The sequence below is a fragment of the Bison bison genome, unplaced genomic scaffold (genome assembly GCF_000754665.1).
Source record: "Bison bison bison isolate TAMUID 2011002044 unplaced genomic scaffold, Bison_UMD1.0 scf7180017864366, whole genome shotgun sequence".
Taxonomy (NCBI): Eukaryota; Metazoa; Chordata; class Mammalia; order Artiodactyla; family Bovidae; genus Bison; species Bison bison.
The window spans coordinates 2,638,018-2,660,089 of record NW_011494938.1 but is presented as its reverse complement, the minus strand read 5'-3'; the positions used below and the strand labels follow the sequence as shown (position 1 = coordinate 2,660,089).

General features: G+C 39.6%; 1 protein-coding gene across 2 annotated transcripts in view; it reads right to left on the bottom strand.

Annotated features, from left to right (window-relative positions):
• The window catches only part of DHX57 (DEAH (Asp-Glu-Ala-Asp/His) box polypeptide 57), a 59,997-nt gene that overhangs the window by 24,717 nt on the left and 13,208 nt on the right, over nucleotides 1-22,072 (bottom strand). For both annotated transcript variants that reach the window (XM_010855576.1, XM_010855577.1), the window contains exons 4-12: nucleotides 21,646-21,831; nucleotides 19,547-20,385; nucleotides 17,808-17,986; nucleotides 16,217-16,338; nucleotides 14,939-15,134; nucleotides 14,271-14,395; nucleotides 6,776-6,909; nucleotides 5,821-5,875; nucleotides 2,876-3,081 (exon numbers count right to left, since the gene is read on the bottom strand). In XM_010855576.1, the coding sequence (XP_010853878.1) occupies nucleotides 2,876-3,081; nucleotides 5,821-5,875; nucleotides 6,776-6,909; nucleotides 14,271-14,395; nucleotides 14,939-15,134; nucleotides 16,217-16,338; nucleotides 17,808-17,986; nucleotides 19,547-20,385; nucleotides 21,646-21,831 (2,042 nt within the window). The remainder of the gene's footprint in view (nucleotides 1-2,875; nucleotides 3,082-5,820; nucleotides 5,876-6,775; nucleotides 6,910-14,270; nucleotides 14,396-14,938; nucleotides 15,135-16,216; nucleotides 16,339-17,807; nucleotides 17,987-19,546; nucleotides 20,386-21,645; nucleotides 21,832-22,072) is intronic.

Here is a 22,072-nt window from a genome sequence, read left to right as displayed (position 1 = left end):
TGGGTTCCATCCCTGGTCAGGGAACTGCACCCCACATGCCATAACCAAGAGTCTACATGCAACAACTACCACAAAACAAAGTCCCAAACCAAACAAACGAGCAGCATAAACGGGGAGACTAACTCTCCAGAGATAGCTGCCCTTTCCTTTAGGTCTTTCTAATGACCCATCACCTGAAACAGAATCTAACCACAGCTAAATAACTAACTGTAGTTGGTATCAAGGAAAGGAAGCTTCCTACATTTTGCTGAAAAGCTTGAAGAGAGGCAAAAGCCATTTTTAAACAACGCTGTTCTAACAGTGAACCGTATGTAGGTAAAAAATCAAACAAAGGAAGAAACAGGGTACACAAGCAAAGATGTGGATGGTATGGAAGGTAGAGCAGGAATCATTTTTATTTGCCAAGATTCCAAATAGCCAGACTTTTCCAAAAGGAGAACCAGTTAACTGGAAAAAAAGGGAAACAAAAAATATTTTTTTAATTAAAAAAAAGTTCAGCAGGGCTTACTAATCAATTATATATTTTAAAAGACTTATTATTCTCTTTCAACTAGAAAAAGTTTTAAAAATTGAGCTAGGGAACAACATTTAATTTTCTGAAAGGTGAAAGGAAGCACTGAGATCAGCTAGATAGAAGTCTTCGTTTCAGAGGGAGAGGGAGACCAAGAGAACCTAAGAGACCGGCCCAGCATCACACAGAAAACAGCAGCAGAGCCAGGCTCCCGACCTCAAATCCTTAGAAAAGATTTCTCAGAGGCACTTTCAGAACTTCTGTGTCCTTGCGCTGGACATTAGAAGGACTGTGACTTAGATCCAGTCAAAATTCTTAAAGAAAACTCTGGAATTTCAAAAGAGAAACCAAAGAGAGTCCTGTTAACTAATGTAACAGAATAAGGAAATGGGAACTGTCAGCTGGTATGAAGTACAGAAAGAACAGAAACATTTGAGTCAGACATTCTCATCTGCCCGCACTAACTGACTGGCCCTATGCTGTTGATTTGTATTGTCTTATTTAATCTCCTAAACAACCACATTTGATAGATACGGACACTAGCAATAGAGAGGATGAAGAACTTGCACCCAACTGGTTTTATGACAGCCTGGGGAGTTAAGTCCAGGTCTGTAAGACACAAGTCTGTGCTCTTAACCTCGCTTCCCAGGATGTCGGGAAGATGAAGTCAAATGTTTGGGAGCTATGTGAATCTTCCTGAACAGCAGAACAAATGGCTAATGCCCTAGCTCCTTTATGATCACCATTTCCCACGCAGGACTGAGTCTCTGGTGGAAGGAGGAAAAGGAAAGCTCACTTGCCTTTTCTGCTACAGAAGTAGCAAGGATCTGAGGCCCTTACACCTTGAAAGGTAAACAGTTTTTTGGGTTTTTTTTGGAAGGACCAAGAGGAGTTGTGGTGGCAATCCAGGGAAAAGAGAACAGGAAAAGCAGCTGAGACCTGTCTAGGCTTTAAAAAGAAGGCAAAAGTAGTTATCTTAGGATTGCTATGGATTCAGCCCAGCTGACATATGGAAGGCTACCTAGGAACAAAGTTGGGTGGGATCTAGCGTGGGAGGAGAGAGTACCTCACAACACAGGTAAAAGCACTCAGCACCAGGTGGACCCTAAAAAAAGATTTTTTAGGCCCATTTTAGGTCATTTTCCAGGCCCACTGAATAATGTTAAAACTAGTAGGTGAAATTTTGAGGATATTTACATAGTTTCAAATCTCTCTCTACAACTGACTCATCAACTACCAAGGGAATAAATAACAACCACACAGAGAATAAACACAGGCATCATCTTCACCAGTTGGTCAAAGCTAACACTGCCAGTAATGGGACAAGCCAACATCCTATCCTCCTGATAGGATGCACTGAGAACAAGGCTCAACATTATTTCTGTGGTTTTCTAACCAAAAACACATAACCTAAAATTATCCATCAGGCAACACTGGACAAATCCAAATGAAGGGACATTCTACAAAATACTTGGCCCAAAACTCTTTAAAAATGTAAATCATAAAAGAAAAATAAAGGCTGGCAAATTTTTCCAGATCAAAAGAAACTAAAGACACATGATGACTGAATGCAGTATGTAATCCTGGGTTGGATACTGTACCATTTAAAAAATAGCAATAAAGGACATTATTGAAATAATTGACAAAGTGAGAATATGGACTATGGATTAAACAGAAGTACTGTATTGTGTTAAATGTCTTCATTTTGATCATGCCTATTGTTGTGGGGTTTTTCTTTTGGCCGTACCACATGGCTTGCAGGATCTTAGTTCCCTGACCAGGCATGGAACCATGGGACCAGGGAAGGATCAAATCCTGCCCTAGAAGCGGTTCTGCTAAGTCCTAACCACTGGACTGCCAGGGAATTCCCATATCCTATTGTTATGTAAGAGGATGCCCTTGTTCCTAGAAAATATATACTGAAATATTAGGGGTTAAAGAACATCATATCTGCAATTTACCCTCAAAACATTCAGGAAAAATATATATACATGAACACAGGGCAAATGAAGCAAAATGTTAATAACTGGTGAATCAGGGTAAAGGATATAGGAGAGTTCACTGCAGTCCAGCAGACTTTTAATTCTAAATTTAAAATCACATCAAAATACAAAGTTACAAAATACTCAAGAATATAATTTATATTTTACCATCTCATTTTTCTGTAATGAACACATTTCTTTTATAATCAGAAAAAAACCCACCGGTAAATATAAATAATAATGACTTTAATATGTATTGGAACTGTTATTTTTCTATTATTGTGATGAACTAAAGACAAGATAACTATGAAACAAGAGCTATACTTTTCTTTTTCTGGTTACCTTTGGCATAACTGTAAAATTCCCCTAGGAAGCACATTACCTTGATAGCGGGCAAGGAGCTGTTTAAAATCTAATTGTTGATCTGGTACCGCATCTTTGACAGAATCCTGATCCTGGAGGTGCAGGGAGAGACGCAGGTCCTCCTCCACCTCCTCAAATGCGGTTCTGCTGCGCCTGGCCTTGAGCTTCTCCTTTGACATCTGTTTCACGGAGCGGGCGTATGGGCTCCCATCCTGCAACACATACCTGAGCAGGGACGACAAAGGAACGTGCGGATATGGATGTGGGTCTGTTGGTGAGGAATGACAACATTCACCTGTTTCACATCTCATTCAGCACAATGTTGCTCTGCTGCTGCTACTGCTAAGTCGCTTCAGTCGTGTCCGACTCTGTGGGACCCCATAGACGGCAGCCCACCAGGCTCCGCCGTCCCTGGGATTCTCCAGGCAAGAACACTGGAGCGGGTTGCCATTTCCTTCTCCAATGCATGAAAGTGAAAAGTGAAAGTGAAGTCGCTCAGTCGTGTCTGACTCTTAGCGACCCCATGGACTATAGCCCACCAGGCTCCTCCGTACATGGGATTTTCCAGGCAAGAGTACTGGAGTGGGGTGCCATTGCCTTCTCCGAATGTTGCTCTACTTCTGCCCAATTCACAGGCTATTCTTCCACCAGTCTAGGATTCCGTCATGCCCTACTTCTGGTGGAGAACACATTGAAATGCTTTTGGATCTGCTTTAAGATAATTTTGGGGGTAGTGAGTTTGGAAAAGAGAAAAAAGACAGGGAAACTAAATGAAGGATAATTTCCCCAGAGGTTCACATTCAGTGGAAATGGGATACAGCCCACAACACAACTTTAATGAGCTCCCTAAGTATGATTATTGCACCATGAAGTTTGAAAACCACTGATCTAGCTAGGGTTGTTAGCCTGAGAATATTGCATCATTAAATAAACAAAGAATTAGGAGGGGGCTTATTAGAAACAGAAAGAGCAGAGAGAAGGAAAAAAAATTTAAGGTGTCAGGTGTGACAGGTGTTTTCATTCTGGAGTTCAGAGGTTAGGAATGAAGATACTGATCTGGGAGCTCTTGGCACAGCAGCAACAGCTGAAATCACAGCAGCAACAAATGAAATAAGCCTGAGAAGAAACAGTGCAAGGACAAAACTCTGGGAATCTGAAGGTCAAGGAATAGGAAAGAGATGCAAGGTTTTCCAAAAAGCAGAAATCTGCTGGCATCCAAGAGACGTGATCATCCTCTATACATCCTCTATACACACATCTTAACATCCACATCCACTGCAAACTCCTTGAAGGCAGAATGATAATAACAGCTAACACAAATATATAATTATATATTCTTTGAGCTATTTCAAATCCTGAAAGATGATGCTGTGAAAGTGCCGCACTCAATATGCCAGCAAATTGGGAAAACTCAGCAATGGCCACAGGACTGGAAAAGGTCCGTTTTCATTCCAATCCCAAAGAAAGGCAATGCCAAAGAATGCTCAAACTACTGCACAATTGCACTCCTCTCACACGCTAGGAAAGTACTGCTCAAAATTCTCCAAGCCAGGCTTCAGCAATACGTGAACTGTGAACTTCCAGATGTTCAAGCTGGTTTTAGAAAAGGCAGAGGAACCAGATATCAAATTGCCAACATCCGTTGGATCACTGAAAAAGCAAGAGAGTTCCAGAAAAACATCTATTTCTGCTTTATTGACTATGCCAAAGCCTTTGACTGTGTGGATCACAATAAACTGTGGAAAATTCTGAAAGAGATGGGAATACCAGACCACCTGATCTGCCTCTTGAGAAACCTATATGCAGGTCAGGAAGCAACAGTTAGAACTGGACATGGAACAACAGACTTTTCCAAATAGGAAAAGGAGTACGTCAAGGCTGTATATTGTCACCCTGCTTATTTAACTTATATGCAGAGTACATCATGAGAAACGCTGGGCTGGAAGAAACACAAGCTGGAATCAAGATTGCCGGGAGAAATATCAATAACCTCAAATATGCAGATGATACCACCCTTATGGCAGAAAGTGAAGAGGAACTAAAAAGCCTGTTGATGAAAGTGAAAGAGGAGAGTTAAAAAGTTGGCTTAAAGCTCAACATTCAGAAAACGAAGATCATGGCATCTGGTCCCATCACTTCATGGGAAAGAGATGGGGAAACAGTGGAAGCAGTGTCAGATTTTATTTTTTTGGGCTCCAAAATCACTGCAGATGGTGACTGCAGCCATGAAATTAAAAGACGCTTACTCCTTGGAAGGAAAGTTATGACCAACCTAGACAGCATACTGAAAAGCAGAGACATTACTTTGCCAACAAAGGTCCATCTAGTCAAGGCTATGGTTTTTCCTGTGGTCATGTATGGATGTGAGAGTTGAACTGTGAAGAAAGCTGAGCGCCGAAGAATTGATGCTTTTGAACTGTGGTGTTGGAGAAGACTCTTGAGAGTCTCTTGGACTGCAAGGAGATCCAACATCCTAAAGGAGATCAGTCCTGGGTGTTCATTGGAAGGACTGATGCTGAAGCTGAAACTCCAGTACTTTGGCCACCTCATGTGAAGAGTTGACTCATTGGAAAAGACTCTGATGCTGGGAGGGATTGGGAGCAGGAAGAGAAGGGGACAACAGAGGATGAGATGGCTGGATGGCATCACTGACTCGATGGACATGAGTTTGAATGAACTCCGGGATTGGTGATGGACAGGGAGGCCTGGCGTGCTGCAATTCATGGGGTCACAAAGAGTCAGACACGACTGAGCAACTGAACTGAACTGAATACATAATATATTGCCTGTGAATTCAAACAATTTGAATAGTAAATATTTGCTGAAAGGGGAAAGCAAAATGCTAAAACTGAAAAATAAGAAGAAAAAATAACACATTTATCAGCATCTGGGCACAATGAGGTAAAATAGTTTTTTTGTTTTCAAGGACTTTCATCAAACCTTAATAAATAATATCTTCCTTACCTTGTCACAGCAATTGCATCTTCCAGAAAAAACTGATCAACAGGAAATGTACGACCTAGAAAAACAAGAAGACAGAACAAGTAAGTCTCAGACTACCTGTTCAACTATCTTGAAATTATTTGTATACGTAAAATTTTCTTAAAATGAAGCTTGGCACAATAAGGTGCTATTTGCTCTGTGGTCTTAAAAGTATCCAAAAAACGCTTTTGATGATAAAAATTGGAAGGAGTAGATTCCCATTAATAAACAAAACAAGTGTATAGTTGGAGAAATGATCATTTGCTAATAAGACGTTTACCTCTTTTAAAAAATCTGTTATACCCTTTCACCCTCTACCTCCTTTCTCACAGGGGACCTTGTAACAGTCAAAAATTGTATTCTAGATCAAAAATATAATTTCATCTTTAAGTCTACTGTTGATATCCTCTATAACTAGAATAAGTAGTAGTATTATCAGTGTTTCCAAACTGTTCCTTTAGCAATCCACTGCAGAAGGATAAGCCAAAAGCCCAAGGTGATAAATCAATCCCACAATGAGACTGAAAGCACCAAAAGAAGACACAGACTACCCAATTTCACTTACTCCCAGAGGGGGTCAATATCCAGAAATTTAGCAGAATTCATCAATGAACAAATATGCTATACATAGATACAACTTTCCTCTTTATGACAGATTACCATTATAAATTCACATTTTGATATTAAACACAACAGAATGCTAGAAATCCAATTACCTAGACTTTTTTTAAAGCACATATAAATTAAAATATCCCAGCAAATGAATATAACACTACCTCTTTATTAATTTCATTATATGGTTATGATTTTGTTATAAACAAATCATTCTTCTCTAGAAGGAGGTATAAATACTTATTCATTTATATCTCAAATGAACTTTAAAATAATTGTATTTGCTTATTAGGACAATACTTATTTAATGATGCATTTTAATCACCTGGTATAGTGATAACTGGGCAGGAATTAAAATATTCTGAAAAAAGCTCAGCGTTTAAGGTTGCACTCATCAGAATAACTTGAAGAGTTGGTCTCTGCAACACAATGTCTTTCAAAACTAGTAGTAAGAAGTCACTAGAGGAAATAAAAGAAACACCTGAGGATCAAACAAATTTAACATATGAAAATTAATAAACTTTGACATATTTCAAGTAAGTATAATACCTATGTGAAAAAAACTTACAACACTCTGAGAAAGATGTATCATGTTTCTAGATGTAAAGACTTAATGCTATCAATTTCCCATCAAATAAACTATGTGTAGTACCAATCAAAATACCAACAGGATTTATCATTACATTTGATAATTCTACCTCTTGATATCTATACGTACATAAAGAGGCATACACAATGATTTTCATTATAGCATAGTTTATAATAGTAAATCAATAGAAACTACTGAAATGTCTATCAATCAAAAAATGGTTAAGACAGTATCATCCATTCTAAGGAAAAACATGAGGCAGATAAAAAGAATGGAGTGGAACTCTAGCTACAGACATGAAAACATCTCTAAGCCATACTGTTAGTGGAAAAAGAACCCACGCTGTAGAACGCTATGTACCACAGAACAGCAATGGCCTAACTGGTTTCCCCGGCCCTTGACCCCTTGAAATCTATTCTCAACATGGCAGACCAATAATTCTGTTCAAATGTAAACCTGACTGTTCCACTCTTCTGCTCAACATCCTTCAAATGACTGACCAAAGTTCTTACTAATGAGGCCCCAGAATCTGCAGCCCCACTACTCATTTCCTGTCACTCTTCCTCTGGTTCACTTGGCTTCAGCCACAACGTTCTCCCTGATGTCTTTGAGACATGGACCTCTGGTCCCCTGCATGTGTTATTAATGTGCCTAGAAAGGGCTTCTCCCAGATACTCACAGAGGTAAGCTCACTCAGTCACTTTCTTCAAATCTTGACTCAAAATGTGCCTTTTCAGCGAGGCCTTCCCTGGCCACCATGTTTAAAATTGCAAATGCTCTCATCCCTTGCATTTCATATTACCCTTTCTCTTCTTAGCACTTAACAAACATACCTTATATTTTACTTCTTTATCTTGCTCAATGTTGGGCTCTCTCACTAGAATGCAAGCTCTGTGAGGACAGGGATTTTGGTTATTTTGTTCTATAAGATACTACTTTAGTACCTAGACCAATGCCTGGGACATAGCAGGTGCTCAATAAATGCTTGTTGATTTACTAAATGAATATATAATTAGTCAAAGAAAAAAAGGTCATGAAACAAAAGTACCTATTTCTCACAAAGCAAGCATATATGTTAATATTTATTACCAATCTGACTGTTGCCGTTATCTCTGGGGGGGATCAGGAATGGTTTGAGACTGTTACAGGGGACTTTGGCTTTACCTACATTGTTTCCATTTTTCATAAGAGTATATTCTTATACTACTTAGTTTTCTTTAATGAGCTAATTTAATTACATTTATGATTTTTCTGTTTCTATTTTAGGGAATAGGAAAATAATATAACAATAGGCAAGTGGTTAGGTATTCATTCAGTTGGCCAAAAACTTAATTTGGGTTTCTGGCCAACCCAATATTTATGATATACCCATACATTAGAATTTCCTCATGCAATTATTAATAATAATTTCAAAGACAGTTCATGCTATTAAATATTAGATCAAAAACAGCACACACTATATAATCCCAATAGTGTTTATGGACACACATCTCTTTCCTAACTCCCACTATACTCCCAGAAGAAAACAGAACAAATTCTAACATGTAATTAGCCATTCTATAAGGAAAGATTTTCTTGACATTGCCTAAATGTGTTAAAATAATGTCTCTCTGATCAAAAAATTTATTAAAAATTTTAAATATAATTTTTCTCTATTCAACCTTTTATTTCTTAACTGATCTTAGTTCCTAGAATTTGCTATTTTCTGCCTTTTTCAGTCACTTATTCCCTACTTTTTGTTATAATTCCCCTACTTTTTCTTATAATTTCAACAGTCCATTCCCATAGATTGGTATTTGTAAATTCTCAAATCTCCCTTCTCCAGTGTGTTATTTATCTTTATTCAGAAACTGCTAATATTCTATATGTCACTGTGTGTGCTAAGTCACTTCAACTGTGTCCAACTCTTTGCAACCCTAAGAGCTGTAGCCCCGCCAGGCTCCCTGGTCCATGGGATTCTCCAGGCAAGAATACTGGAGTGGGCTGCCATGCCCTCCTCCAGGGGGTCTTCCTGAACAGGGACTGAACCCCGACTCCTGCACTGCAGGCAGATTCTCTACTGCTGAGCCACTAGGGAAGCCCCTGTATGTCACTAAGTGTTTTTTTTTTTTTTTTTGTCACAAAGTTTTTATAAGAATCTTTTTCTGAGAACACCATTGCAGCCAGGAACCAGACCCAGTGCTACCCTCCAGTTTCTTTGAGTTTGTGGAAGCATAAATGTTATAAAACCCAGAGCTATTTTTTATGTTCAAAATAACTTCCCCTAAAATTTAAAAATTAATTTTCAGAATACAATCATTTAAATATTATTCTTTTGGTAGAATGCTTTGATTTCTTCTTCAGAGTTGTTCAGTGATTCTTAGTTCTTTTTTCAAATGTTCATTTTACCATTTAGTGGCAAACTGACACTACTTACCATTTACTCTCCCCACTGTTCCCCGAGTCTCTACAAAAAGATGATTTGCCCGTCAGACGCAGATTTTCAGTGCTTTCTACACAGCTACATAAAATTTATTCCTGTTTTGTTATAGGAATTCTTTTTATTTATTATTCTTAAAACAATGTTTTGGCTACACCATGCGGCTTGCAGGATCTCAGTGCCTCGTGTGTGTGCATGTGTGTGTTCAGTCGTGTCTGACTCTGTGACCCCCGTGGACTGCGTGTATGTCTGTGTTCGGTCGTGTCTGACTCTGTGACCCCCGTGGACTGCGTGTATGTGTGTGTTCAGTCGTGTCTGACTCTGTGACCTACGTGGACTGCTGACCAGGGATCAAAACTGGGGACCCAGCAGTGAAAGTGCTGAGTACTGACCACTGCACCACCAGGGAATTCCCTGACCTATTCCTTTTATATAAAAATCCTTTTCTTTAGTTCTAAATTTCTTTATATTTCCTATTTATAACTAGATCAGTGTTATTTAGTTTTTCTAACAGTCTTCTGGTTTTTTGTCTTCCCTGTTCAGTTCCTGAAAACTATTTCTCAGCAGTAGCTGGGACCTCTTTTCACATGTGTTTCTTTCTCCTTTTTAGTTTTACTATGATCTATTCTGGCTTCTCTGTCAACCCTTCAACTTAACTTAGATTTTTCTTCTTCTCAAGATACTTATAATAGTACAGTCCTTTTGGCAAAAGCCTCATTACTTTCACAGGATCATCTCTTTTTACCACTACTTTACTGCTTTAGAGCATGATCCACGTGACAAGACTGCCAGGAGAAATATCACCCTCAGACATGGCGATGATACCACTCTAATGACAGAAAGTGAAGAGGAGCTGAAGAGCCTCTTCAGCTCAGTTCAGTTGCTCAGTTGTGTCTGACCCTTTGCAATCCCATGGACTGTAGCACGCCAGGCCTCCCTGTCCATCACCAATCCCAGAGCTTGCTCAAACTCATTTCCATCAAGTTGGTGATGCCATCCAACCCTCTCATCCTCTGTCGTCCCCTTCTCCTCCTGCCTTTAATCTTTCCTAGCACAGGGTCTTTTCCAGTGAGTCAGTTCTTCGCATCAGGTGGCCAAAGTTTTGGAGTTTCAGCTTCACCATCAGTCCTTCCAATGAATATTCAGGACTGATTTCCTTTAGGATGGACTGGTTGGATCTCCTTGCAGTACCAGGGACTCTCAAGAGTCTTCCCCAACACTACAGTTCAAAAGCATCAATTCTTTGGAGCTCAGCTTTTCTTATGGCCCAACTCTCACATCCATACATGACTACTGGAAAAACCATAGCTTTGACTAGATGGACCTCTGTTGGTAAAGTAATGTCTCTGCTTTTTAATATGCTGTTTAGGTTTGTCATAGCTTTTCTTCCAAGGAGCAAGCATCTCTTAATTTCATGGCTGCAGTCAGCATCTGCAGTGATGTTGGAGCCCCCAAAAATAAAGTCTCTCACTGTTTCCCCATCTATTTGCCATGAAGTGATGGGACCAGGTGCCATGATCTTAGTTTTCTCAATGTTGAGTTTTAAGCCAACTTTTTCACTCTTTATCAAGAGGCTCTTTAGTTCTTTGCTTTCTGCCATAAAGGTGGTGTCACCTGCGTATCTGTTATTGAAATTTCTCCCAGCAATCTTGATTCCAGCTTGTGCTTAATCCAGCCCAGCGTTTCTCATGATGCGTTTCTGCATAAAAGTTAAATAAGCAGGGTGACAATATACAGCCTTGACATACTCCTTTCCCAATTTGGAACCAGTCTGATGTTCCATGTCTAGTTCTAATTGTTGCTTCTTGACCTGCATAGAGATTTCTCAGGAGGCAGGTAAGGTGGTCTGGTATTCCCATCTCTTGAAGAATTTTCCACAGTTTGTTGTGATCCACACAAAGGGTTTGGCATAGTCAATAAAGCAGATGTTTTTCTGGGATCCTCTTGCTTTTTCAATGACCCAATGGATGTTGGCAATTTGATCTCTGGTTTTTCTGCCTTTTCTAAATCCAGCGTGAACATCTAGAAGTTGATGGTTCACGTATTGTTGAAGCCTGGCTTGGAGAATTTTGAGCATTACTTTACTAGTGTGTGAGATGAGTGCAATTGTGTGGTACTTTGAACATTCTTTGGCATTGCCTTTCTTAGGGATTGGAATGAAAACAGACCTTTTCCAGTCCTGTGGCCACTGCTGAGTTTTCCAAATTTGCTGGCATATTGAGTGCAGCACTTTCACAGCATCATCTTTTAGGATTTGAAATAGCTCAACTGGAATTCCATCACCACCTAGCTTTGTTCATAGTGACGCTTCCTAAGGTCCAGTTGACGTCACATTCCAGGATGTCTGGCTCTAGGTGTGTGATCACACCATCATGGTTATCTGGGTCATGAAGATCTTTTTTGTATAGTTCTGTGTATTCTTGCCACCTCTTCTTAATATCTTCTGCTTCTGTTAGGTTCATACCATTTCTGTCCTTTATTAAGCCAATCTTTGCATGAAATGTTCCCTTGATATCTCTAATTTTCTTGAAGAGATCTCTAGTCTTTCCCATTCATTGTTTTCCTCTATTTCTTTGCACTGATCACTGAGGAAGTCTTTCCTATCTCTCCTCGCTATTTTTTGGCACTCTGTACTCAAATGGGTATATCTTTCCTTTCCCCCTTTGCCTTTCACTTCTCTTCTTTTCTCAGCTATTTGTAAGGCCTCCTCAGACAACCATTTTACCTTTTTGCATTTGTTTTTCTTGGGGATGGCCTTGATCACTGCCTCCTGTACAATGTCAAGAACCTCCATGCATAGTTCTTCAGGCATTCTATCAGGTCTAATCCCTTGAATCTATTTGCCACTTCCAGTATAATTGTAAAGGATTTGATTTAGGTCATACCTGAATGGTCTTGTGGTTTTCCCTACTTACTTCAATTTAAGTCTGAATAAGGTTGAAAGAAGAGAATAAAAAAGCTGGCTTAAAACTCAACATTCAAAAAACTAAGATCATGGCATCTGGTCGCATCACTTCATGGAAAATAGATGGGGAAAATTGGAAGCAGTGACAGATTTCCTCTTCTTGGGCTCTAAAATCACTGCAGATGGTGACTGCAACCATGAAATTAAAAGACGCCTGCTCCTTGGAAGAAAAGCTATGACAAACCTAGACAGCATGTAAAAAAACAAAGACATCACTTTGCCAACAAAGGTCCATTTAGTTTTGGTTTTTCCAGAAGTCATGTAAGGATTTGACCATTGGACCATAAAAAAGGCTGAGCATTGAAGAATTGATGCCTTTGAATTGTGTTGCTGGAGAAGATTCTTGAGAGTCCCTTGGACTGCAAGGAGATCAAAGCAGTCAATCCTAAAGGAAATCAACCCTGAAAATTCATTGGAAGGACTGATTCTGAAGCTGAAATTCCAATACTTTGGCCACCTGATGAGAACAGCTGACTCACTGGAAAAGACCCTGATGCTGGGAAAGATTGAAGGCAAAAGAAAAGGGTGGCGGAGGATGAGATGGCTGGAGAGCATCATTGACTCAATGGACAAGAATCTAAGCAAACTCCAGGAGACACTGAGGGACAGGGGAGCCTGGCATGCTGCAGTCCATGGGGTTGCGGTGAGTCGGACACAAGTTAACAACCGAAAAACAATAACTACATGACAAACTATGATTGCCATCTATTGAATGGTCCTTCCTTTAAAAATATTGAGAATTTTTGTTTTATATTTCAAGCCTTTAATGACTTAATTCCATTAAAGTAAAATCCAAATGCTTTATTATTCACAGTGCATAGTTTCCTGCTTTTTTTAGCTGTCACCTTTCCTCTCATTTCACTACTGAAATGCTTTCAGCTTCAATGGCTTTCTCCCAGTTTTTAAACTCATGAAGCCCTTTACTACTGCAGAGTCTTTGCAAATGCCTGTCTTGCCCTCTTATGTCTCATGAGACTCCTTTCCATACTTCTGTTTTTAATTTAAATGTAATTGCTTCAGAGATATAATCTCTACTATCTCAAGGCTCTCTCCCCCTAAACACAGCTTCCTGTTTATTCCTTTATGGTACTTATTCCAATTTGTAGTTATTTACCTGCTCATTATTTGTTTTTCCTAGCAGACCATAAGAGATGAAGGGGAACCATGAGTTTGTTCACTATAGTATCCCCAGCAATTAATACGCCACCTGGCAGTTAATACAGGCTGAATAAATATGTGAATGAATATCAGAACTGAATGGGCTTCCCAGGTGGTGCTAGTGGTAAAGAATCTGGCTGCCGATGCAGGAGATGCAAGAGACATGGGTTCGATCCCTGGGTTGGGAAGTTCCCCTTGGAAAAGGGCATGGCAACCCACTCCAGTATTCTTGCCTGGAGAATTCCATGGACAGAGGAGACTGCCAGGCTCAGTGCATGGGGTTGCAAAGGGTCGGAAATGACTGAAGCAACTTAGCACTTAGCACATCAGGACTGAATGACTGACCAAATGAATAAAGAAGGAAGCACATACTGACTAATCCATCAGCTGTGACATACATTACACACGACACTCCTGCTAAGCACAGTGCCCAGCTCAGCAAGGTACCTCTTACTAGATGATGTCCATCTAACAGGATGACTCTTCCAGTGATAAACATGTGCTGCCTAGCATTTTCTGTGTTAGACCCTGAAGACCAGGAAAGCAGTTCCTCTTCTTTAACTTAGGCCTTTTCTATGGTAACCACCATTACTAGCCCTAAGGAACTGAACTGGAAGCAGAACAAAATTCTTTCAGCCTTGTCTCCATTCTATGTATGTGGGTGCTCATTTGGAAAATCTTTGTTTTACCTTTCTTCTGTCCTCTCGTGAACTTCATCAACAATGATATGGGTGACTCCCTGCAGAGCTGTGTCTCCCTCCAGCCTTCTTAGCAGCACTCCCGTGGTGCAGTATAACAACCTGGTGGCTGAGGACTTACACGTAAAAGGGCACAAAAACGTTAATGAAATTTTTGAGAAAAGGAAACACTTTCCCGGCAAAGCCATTTTTAATAGGTATAAAGAATATTGAACACACCAGCAGTTCCATTTAATATGAACCAAGAGACTAAATGCATAGTTTCTTGCTGGCAATAACAATAAAAGCCTTCCCACTTCAGATGAAAATTTTAGGACTCATAGAAAGCATTTAAAAATTATTATAAAACATAAAGATAACAGTGAATGATGAAACAAATTCTGAATTTATTCATTCTATATTTGATTAAATGGATTAAGCCCCAGTCTTAGGAGTAAAGCAGCACTTACTAGATCACTTCTGCCAACAAAGAAAAGACGGTCTTTATAGAGGAAATTAAGTATAGCCCAATAACAGTTTAAACCAAAATATGTCTAAAAGGACTTCAGCCCTGTTGAAGTATATATATCATCTTGCCCGTGAATATCCAGACACCAATGGCTCTTTGTACTTTAAAAATTTGAACTTCTGTCATCAGGAAATAAGAAGAGCATACAAACCTTGACACTTTCTAACCGGATCTGGTATCCCACGGTCAGACCCACTCTTTCTGCCCTTTCTTTAGCAACGCGCTCAGCAACAGAGATGGCAGAGATTCGTCGGGGTTGGGTACAGATGATGTTAGCCACCTTCTCAGGGGGTCCATTCAGAGAATCATCCAGAATAAACTGTGGAATCTGTGTGGTTTTCCCACATCTGTATGTCAACAAGATGTAGGACAAATAAGTCCTAAAATGAGGGTTTTCAAGTGCTACTTAACTGAAGAAGCAATCACACGCAATGAGGAAAGTTAAGAAAGCTAATTAGAATAAAAATTCAGCTTCATTTATCTTTCAAACCTACCTACTGACTTATTACCTACAGCTGATAACTCCTAGGAATTTGCACTGAGAATAACAAAGCAATCAAATAACAGTTTATTATTATTTGTAAAACTGGGACTATTGACTAAACAGTAGCTTAAGGTCTATAAATGCCTCCAGGAATGTGAACTCTACATATGAATCCCAGAGAAACAGGAGTATTATCTTATGATTATTAAAATACTTTGTTTTTCCCTGTTGGTGTGGCACTGCTTGACTATAAATAGACTGAAGTTAAAAAGACAAGAAACTGGAAGATACAAAGTTACTACTATATCTGTGAGTCTGGGCACAAATTAAATCGAAAACCCTTAAACACAGAAAGGGCAACCCACTCCAGTATTCTCCCTTGGAGAATCCCATGGACAGAGGAGCCCGGCAGGTTATATATAGTCCATGGGGTCACAAGAGTCGGACACGACTTAATGACTAAACCACCAAATACAGAATTAAATTAAGCCTGCAGCTTGTCCCTGATAAATAGGTTTGGATAACACATGGAGAGTGTGAAAAAGAAACAGTAAGATACCCTAAGCTGTTCTTAAACAAAAGCTTTAAGGAATTCAGAATAAATTTAGATGAAGAGTTTCAGGCTAAATGGTTTGGAATTATGCTTCACATTTTTAAATAGGCCTTGTCAAAAGCCTTCTGCTAGGCATTTTGCCTTAAACTGACTCAAGGCAGCGGTGTACAAGGTCTATCAATTCCCAAATTTCTGAGTTTTGTTTGTTTTGAATTGGTTACAGTTGCCACCATGTTTGCCTCTGTGAGATATTATTTAATATTTGACAGGAAAAAGCAGAAGTAACACCAGCTACTGTTTTTTCCTTTTTAAAAGAAGAACGAGTGGTGGTAGCCAGGGCACACACCATATTCACAGACGAAAGCTGCATTACAAACAGATTACATTCTTACCCAGTCATACCACTTACAACAAGCACCTGGTGCTTGCTCAACAATTTGAGAATGTTTTCTCTTTCTTCCCAAGCAGGGAGCGACTGTCTTTCTTGTAGAACTGACTGGAACTGTCTGGAGGCCTAATAAAACAAAAATAAGACATCAGTTTGGTTGCTCTGAATAACCTTTCACGAAGCTCTGAACGTGGAATCCCAAAGTTAGACATACCTTTTCTGTCCTTTCTTCATCAGTTTGCTTAGGGATAGAAAGTGAGGATTTGTTGGGGGTGGGATGCTGGTCAGAAGACTGTTCAGAGAATCTGCCAGAATAAGCTGTGGAATCTGTGTGGCTTTCCTACGTCTGAATAAACTGAAGGATCTTAGGAAAAACCCCTCTTGCCTAGCACCTATCCAGCTCTTTCTGTAACAATCTCTATACCAGCACTATTCAACAGAACTTTCTGTGCTGGTGGTAATATTTGCATTGTCCAATATAGCAAAATGTGGCTACATGTGGCTATTGAGCATTTAAATAACATCAAGGAACTGAAATTTTTATTATACTTAATTTTAGTTAAACTTTAAATAGCTACACATGGCTAGAGGCTACCATATAGAACAGTGCAGCTCTACACAGCATCAGATTTTTATCCAAATCACCAACAGTTAAGAGCTCTCACTAAAGGGTTTTCAGTCAATCACCACATCTATATAACTCCCTTTGACATCTAATGGCCAATGCTATAAATGTTGTACTATAGGTCAAAACCGTGGATGTATTTTTGACTAATGTAAGGGATTTATATTAACATATACATTATCTATATATAATTTAATCATATAAATTTACCACTGTCAACACACACTCAAACTGAATGTGTAATTTTTAATTTCTACCACCCTATTATTTGTGGTATGGTTTTTAATCCGACACTCTACGGGTGTGGCAGCATATATGTCCTTGTGTTAATACAGTGTCAAAAATCAGAATCACAGAACTGTAAAGTTGGAAGAGCGCTTAGACAGCATCTAATCCAATCCCCAAACTGATTTAAGTAACTCGTCTTTATCCTACATCCAACTCTACCCTAACAGTTCACTTAATGAATTCTTTTAAAATAATCTTCATGTGAATGAGGTAAAACTATTGTTTTTTTGAGGTAATGAGGTAAAACTATTGAACTTTGGAAACAGAATTATCGTGAAACCTTGTGTTGCCTCTTAGCAGCTATGTGACCCTGGGTAAATGATTTATCCTGTGAGGCCTTGAAATAGGGTCAAGAGTCCCTCCTTATCCATTTCTATACTGGTATTTCTAATGTAAGTCACAGAACTAATTTTTCTTTCACTTATCAGATTTCTATCACAGTACCAAAGCCACATGATTCTCAGAATATTTGGTATACACATGTTGCATTTTCATCAGGCATCAGATTTTCCAAAATTAGTTAGAACATGCATCCAAGTTTGTGGTGGCATGCAGAAACTTTGACCAATCAGAGTAAAAGACTGAAAGTATACTATGGAGAGTAGCCAAAGCTTCCTAATTCCTAATCCCTTCATCCATACATTAGGGAGGCAATACTAGCCATTCTCTTAGAATACCCTACCTGTTTTATTCGGAACTGCTTGCAGATTTTGACATTTTCAGCATGTACTGATTTTGCCTGCCAGTCATATCTTTTGGAAATCTTTTTCTTAAGGTTGACATAGCTTTCATTCTCCACCATAACTGGTGCTGGACCTTCATCCTCATCTGTCTCCTCCTCAGGCTCTGATTCTTTTTCAACTTGAAGGGGATAAAAGGAAACGTTTTCGATATGGAGCCCTTTCTTTAGCAAAGGGGGAAAGTCACTATCTAACAAAGTAACAACAACAATCATAAAATAGAGAAAAAGTTAAAGCTTGAATAAAACAAATTCATTCATTTCCACACTACTACTTCTACTGCTAAAGAATTTAAAATGCATCTTCAAATAAACTTATAATCAAGTATAAATGGCTTTGCTTAAACCAAATTAAGAACAAAGAAAAGAAAATCATGGCATGCCTTGTTAATTAAGGAATTAAATATTTGCAGGTGTCCCTAAATTTCCATGACACAAAATAACCCAAATGACTATCAAATGATTAATCAATAAATAAAATGTGGTATGTCCATATAATGGAATATTATTCAGTAATTAAAAGGAATGAAGTACTGATACATGCTACAACATGGATGAACCTGGACAACATTATGTATGCTAAGTGAAAGACACCAATTACAAAAAGCCACGTATTTACTGTATGATTTCATTTCCACGAAATGTCCATAAGAGGCAAATCCATAGGGACAGAATGTCGACTCATGGTTGTTAGGGCTTGTGGAAAGGGAGAAATGAGGAGTGACTTGCTAACACGTATGGCGTTTCTTTATGGGGTGATGAAAATGTCCCAGAATTAAACAGTGGTCATGGATGTGCAATTCTGTGATATACTAAAAATCACTGAATTGTACACTTCAAAAGGGTGAATTTCATGGTATGTAAATTATGTATTAATAAAGCTGTTATCCTCCCACCAAAATCCATGACACAAAGTTTGTCATTTCTTGAGGAATATATCAGAGTCCCATGTGCCAGAACTAGCTGCAAGCTGGCAGTAAGTCAAGCGGCAGGTGAATGAACCCAGCCAGCTGTCTAGCATCCACATCTTGGTGGTTTCATTGTTCTTTACCTGTTGATGTCTATCTAGGAACTCTTGGGAAATAATAAAAACTTGTTTCTCTGAATCCTATGGTGAACTTTGAAAGGGGGTAACTTCTGTAAAGCACATCTGGATCTGGAGAAAGCCACAGGCTTGTACAAACATTTCTCTATTTGAGGATTTAGGGATTCATAAAGAGAGCCCTGCCCTGATGAATTCTGGGGGTCTATCATGCTAAAAGCAGGAGAGTATGGACAGTGGTCCAGAAAGACAAGTTATCTCTAAAAACTCATTTGAAAGTAATCCTATAGACAGTACCAGAAGTAATCACATGAAACCAAATGGATTAAATGAAGCAGATTTTCTGAAAGGATGCTTTAAGGTTCTTCCAGCCCTTACCTGCTAAAATGAGCTTATATACATCACTATAAACTTTTGACTGATTCAGTGAGCCAGAATACAGTGACAACTTGGCCTTACAATGAAAGTCAGGTCACAGTTCAGGGGATTCTCATTCTTTTTTGGCCTTAAACTGAGGAGAATGACTTGCCTAAGATCACTGGAGATCCCAGATCAGCCCTCAAAACTTCTGATTTCTTTAATCCATCATTTCAAATGCCCCATTCCACAACACCCTCCACCAGGTCAGTGCCTTACGTACCTTCTGGAATTTGATTCGAAAAAAACGAATTACTTGGAATCACTGGTTTACGACAGACAGGATTATTTAGTCTGGTTCCAGGTGATACTGGCAGAAAGTTCACAGGAGGGACACTGTACTTGTGATGGGTATTTGTTAGTAACTTGGTTATTTCTGATTCTTCCTCTAAGAGGGTTATCAAAGAATATACAACAGGTTCTGAAGTTTCTGCAAATGTCAAGGCTTTGCCATAAAGGAACTCAGAAATATGTAAACGACAAGCCAGAGGTAGATTCTCATTGGTGGAATAAAATGCCACAAGGGGAGCTTGGTAGGGGTATTTGTGGTCTTTAGAAAATCGAATTTCAAGTTCATATAAAAAGGATGCATCTTCATTAGCATTTAGATGAGAATCATCTACATTTCTTTCGACTCTTCCGACAATTTGATTTGGGGGCACTTCATGTTTAAATTTGCACTTTGATCCAAATTTACAATTTCCTTTGAGGTAAAATTTGCAGACTTCAAGTGAAGCCTCCTGTGTATTTTTGGTACTTTCCTTTTGCTTGAATTTGCAGAATTTACTTGTCAAATACTCCAGTTCTAATCCAATGGTCCAGACTCTGTTTTGAATTCTTTCTATAAATTTTTCTCCACAGATTGACTTGAGAGCAAATGCCTCTTCCTGTCGCTGTTCCACACACTCTTCCAAGCTCATGTGTGCAACTGCCTCAGATATCTTCATCCTCTCTCCAAATGTCTCTGAAAAGCACTGGGTGAGCAGGCGTTCCAGTGATGCCCCCATGTCTCCATCGCAAATCCTCAGCGCTGCCTGACAGTGTTCAGTGTGGAAACCATACCTGCCACGTGTGAAACATGACAAAAAAAGACTAATATCAAAAAGTAATATCAAACCACAGAGGAGAAATTCATTTAAATACATGTATGTGGGGCTTCCCTGGTGGCTCAGTGGTAAAGAATCCACCTGCCAATGCAGGAGACACGAGTTTGATCCCTGATCCAGTTAGATCCCACATGCTGTGGAGCAACTAAGCCGGTGTGCCGCAACTATTGAGCCACAACTATCGAGCCTGTGCTCTAGAGCCCAGGAGCCACAACTACTGAGCCCATGAGCCCTACAGCCCATGCTCCACAACGAGAGAAGCCACTTCAGTGAGAAGCCCATGCACTGCAACTAGAGTAGCTTCCACTTCGCCACAACTAGAGAAAAGCCCACATAGCAATGAAGACCCAGTGCAGCCAAAAATAAATAAATAGATAAAACCATTAAAAAAACCCCAGAAAACCATACATGTGATGATATAAGTATAGAGAGGCATGGTCTGTATTCCGAAGAAGTCTCCCTGATAATACTAACTCCCCCTTCATCTACCTATCCTAAGAGAGAGGACACTGATACTATCAAGTACTGCTATGACCCACACCACAGGGAAGTATTACTGCCAGAATCACAGTACAGGGAAGTATTACTGCTATGACCCACACCACAGGGAAGTATTACTACCAGAACCCACACCACAGGGAAGTATTACTGTTAGAGCCCACACCACAGGGAAGTATTACTGCCAGAACCCACACCACAGGGAAGTTATTACTGCCAGAGCCCACACCACAGGGAAGTATTACTGCCAGAACCCACACTACAGAGAAGTATTACTGCCACAACCCACACCACAGGGAAGTTATTACTGCCAGAGCCCACACCACAGGGAAGTATTACTGCTAGAACCCACACTACAGAGAAGTATTACTGCCACAACCCACACCACAGGGAAGTATTACTGCTATGACCCATACCACAGGGAAGTATTACTGCTATGACCCACACTACAGGGAAGTATTACTTTTATGACCCACTCCACAGGGAAGCATTACTGCTATGACCCACACCACAGGGAAGTATTACTGCTATGACCCACACTACAGGGAAGTATTACTTTTATGACCCACACCACAGGGAAGTATTACTGCCAGAGCCCACACCACAGGGAAGTATTACTGCTAGAGCCTACACCACAGGGCAGTACTCAGGAAGAGGTAGTTGGGTTTACAACACGACTTCGTTTCCTTCAATCCTCCCGTAAGTGAAGAAAGCAAACCTGGAAAGTCTGTGCACTGCAAATGCTGAGACTGTAAATTCTGGGTTATGAGGCTCCACCAGGCCTGAGCCAGCGCATTCCAAAGGATCAGAGTCAGGAACAAGGGAAGCTTCTCGTCCAGGTGACCAGTACTGCTCGTCGTCATAATCAGGCTCATCATCTTCTTCTTCCCCAGAAACACCTCTTCTGGCAAAAGTAACATTTTCATATATCATATATTAATTTCTACTTGCTTCAAAGAAAAATTTGGTAAGGGTCTAAGAATTCACAGAACCAAAGGACATAGGATCCTGACCACTATTGAGTGACTAATTTACTGACCTAATAACTTATATATTGGCAACTAATAGCACGTATTACTTGCCAGGCACTATGTTAAATGTTTTATATGTACTATCTCTTTAAAAATCTTCACAACAACCCAGTC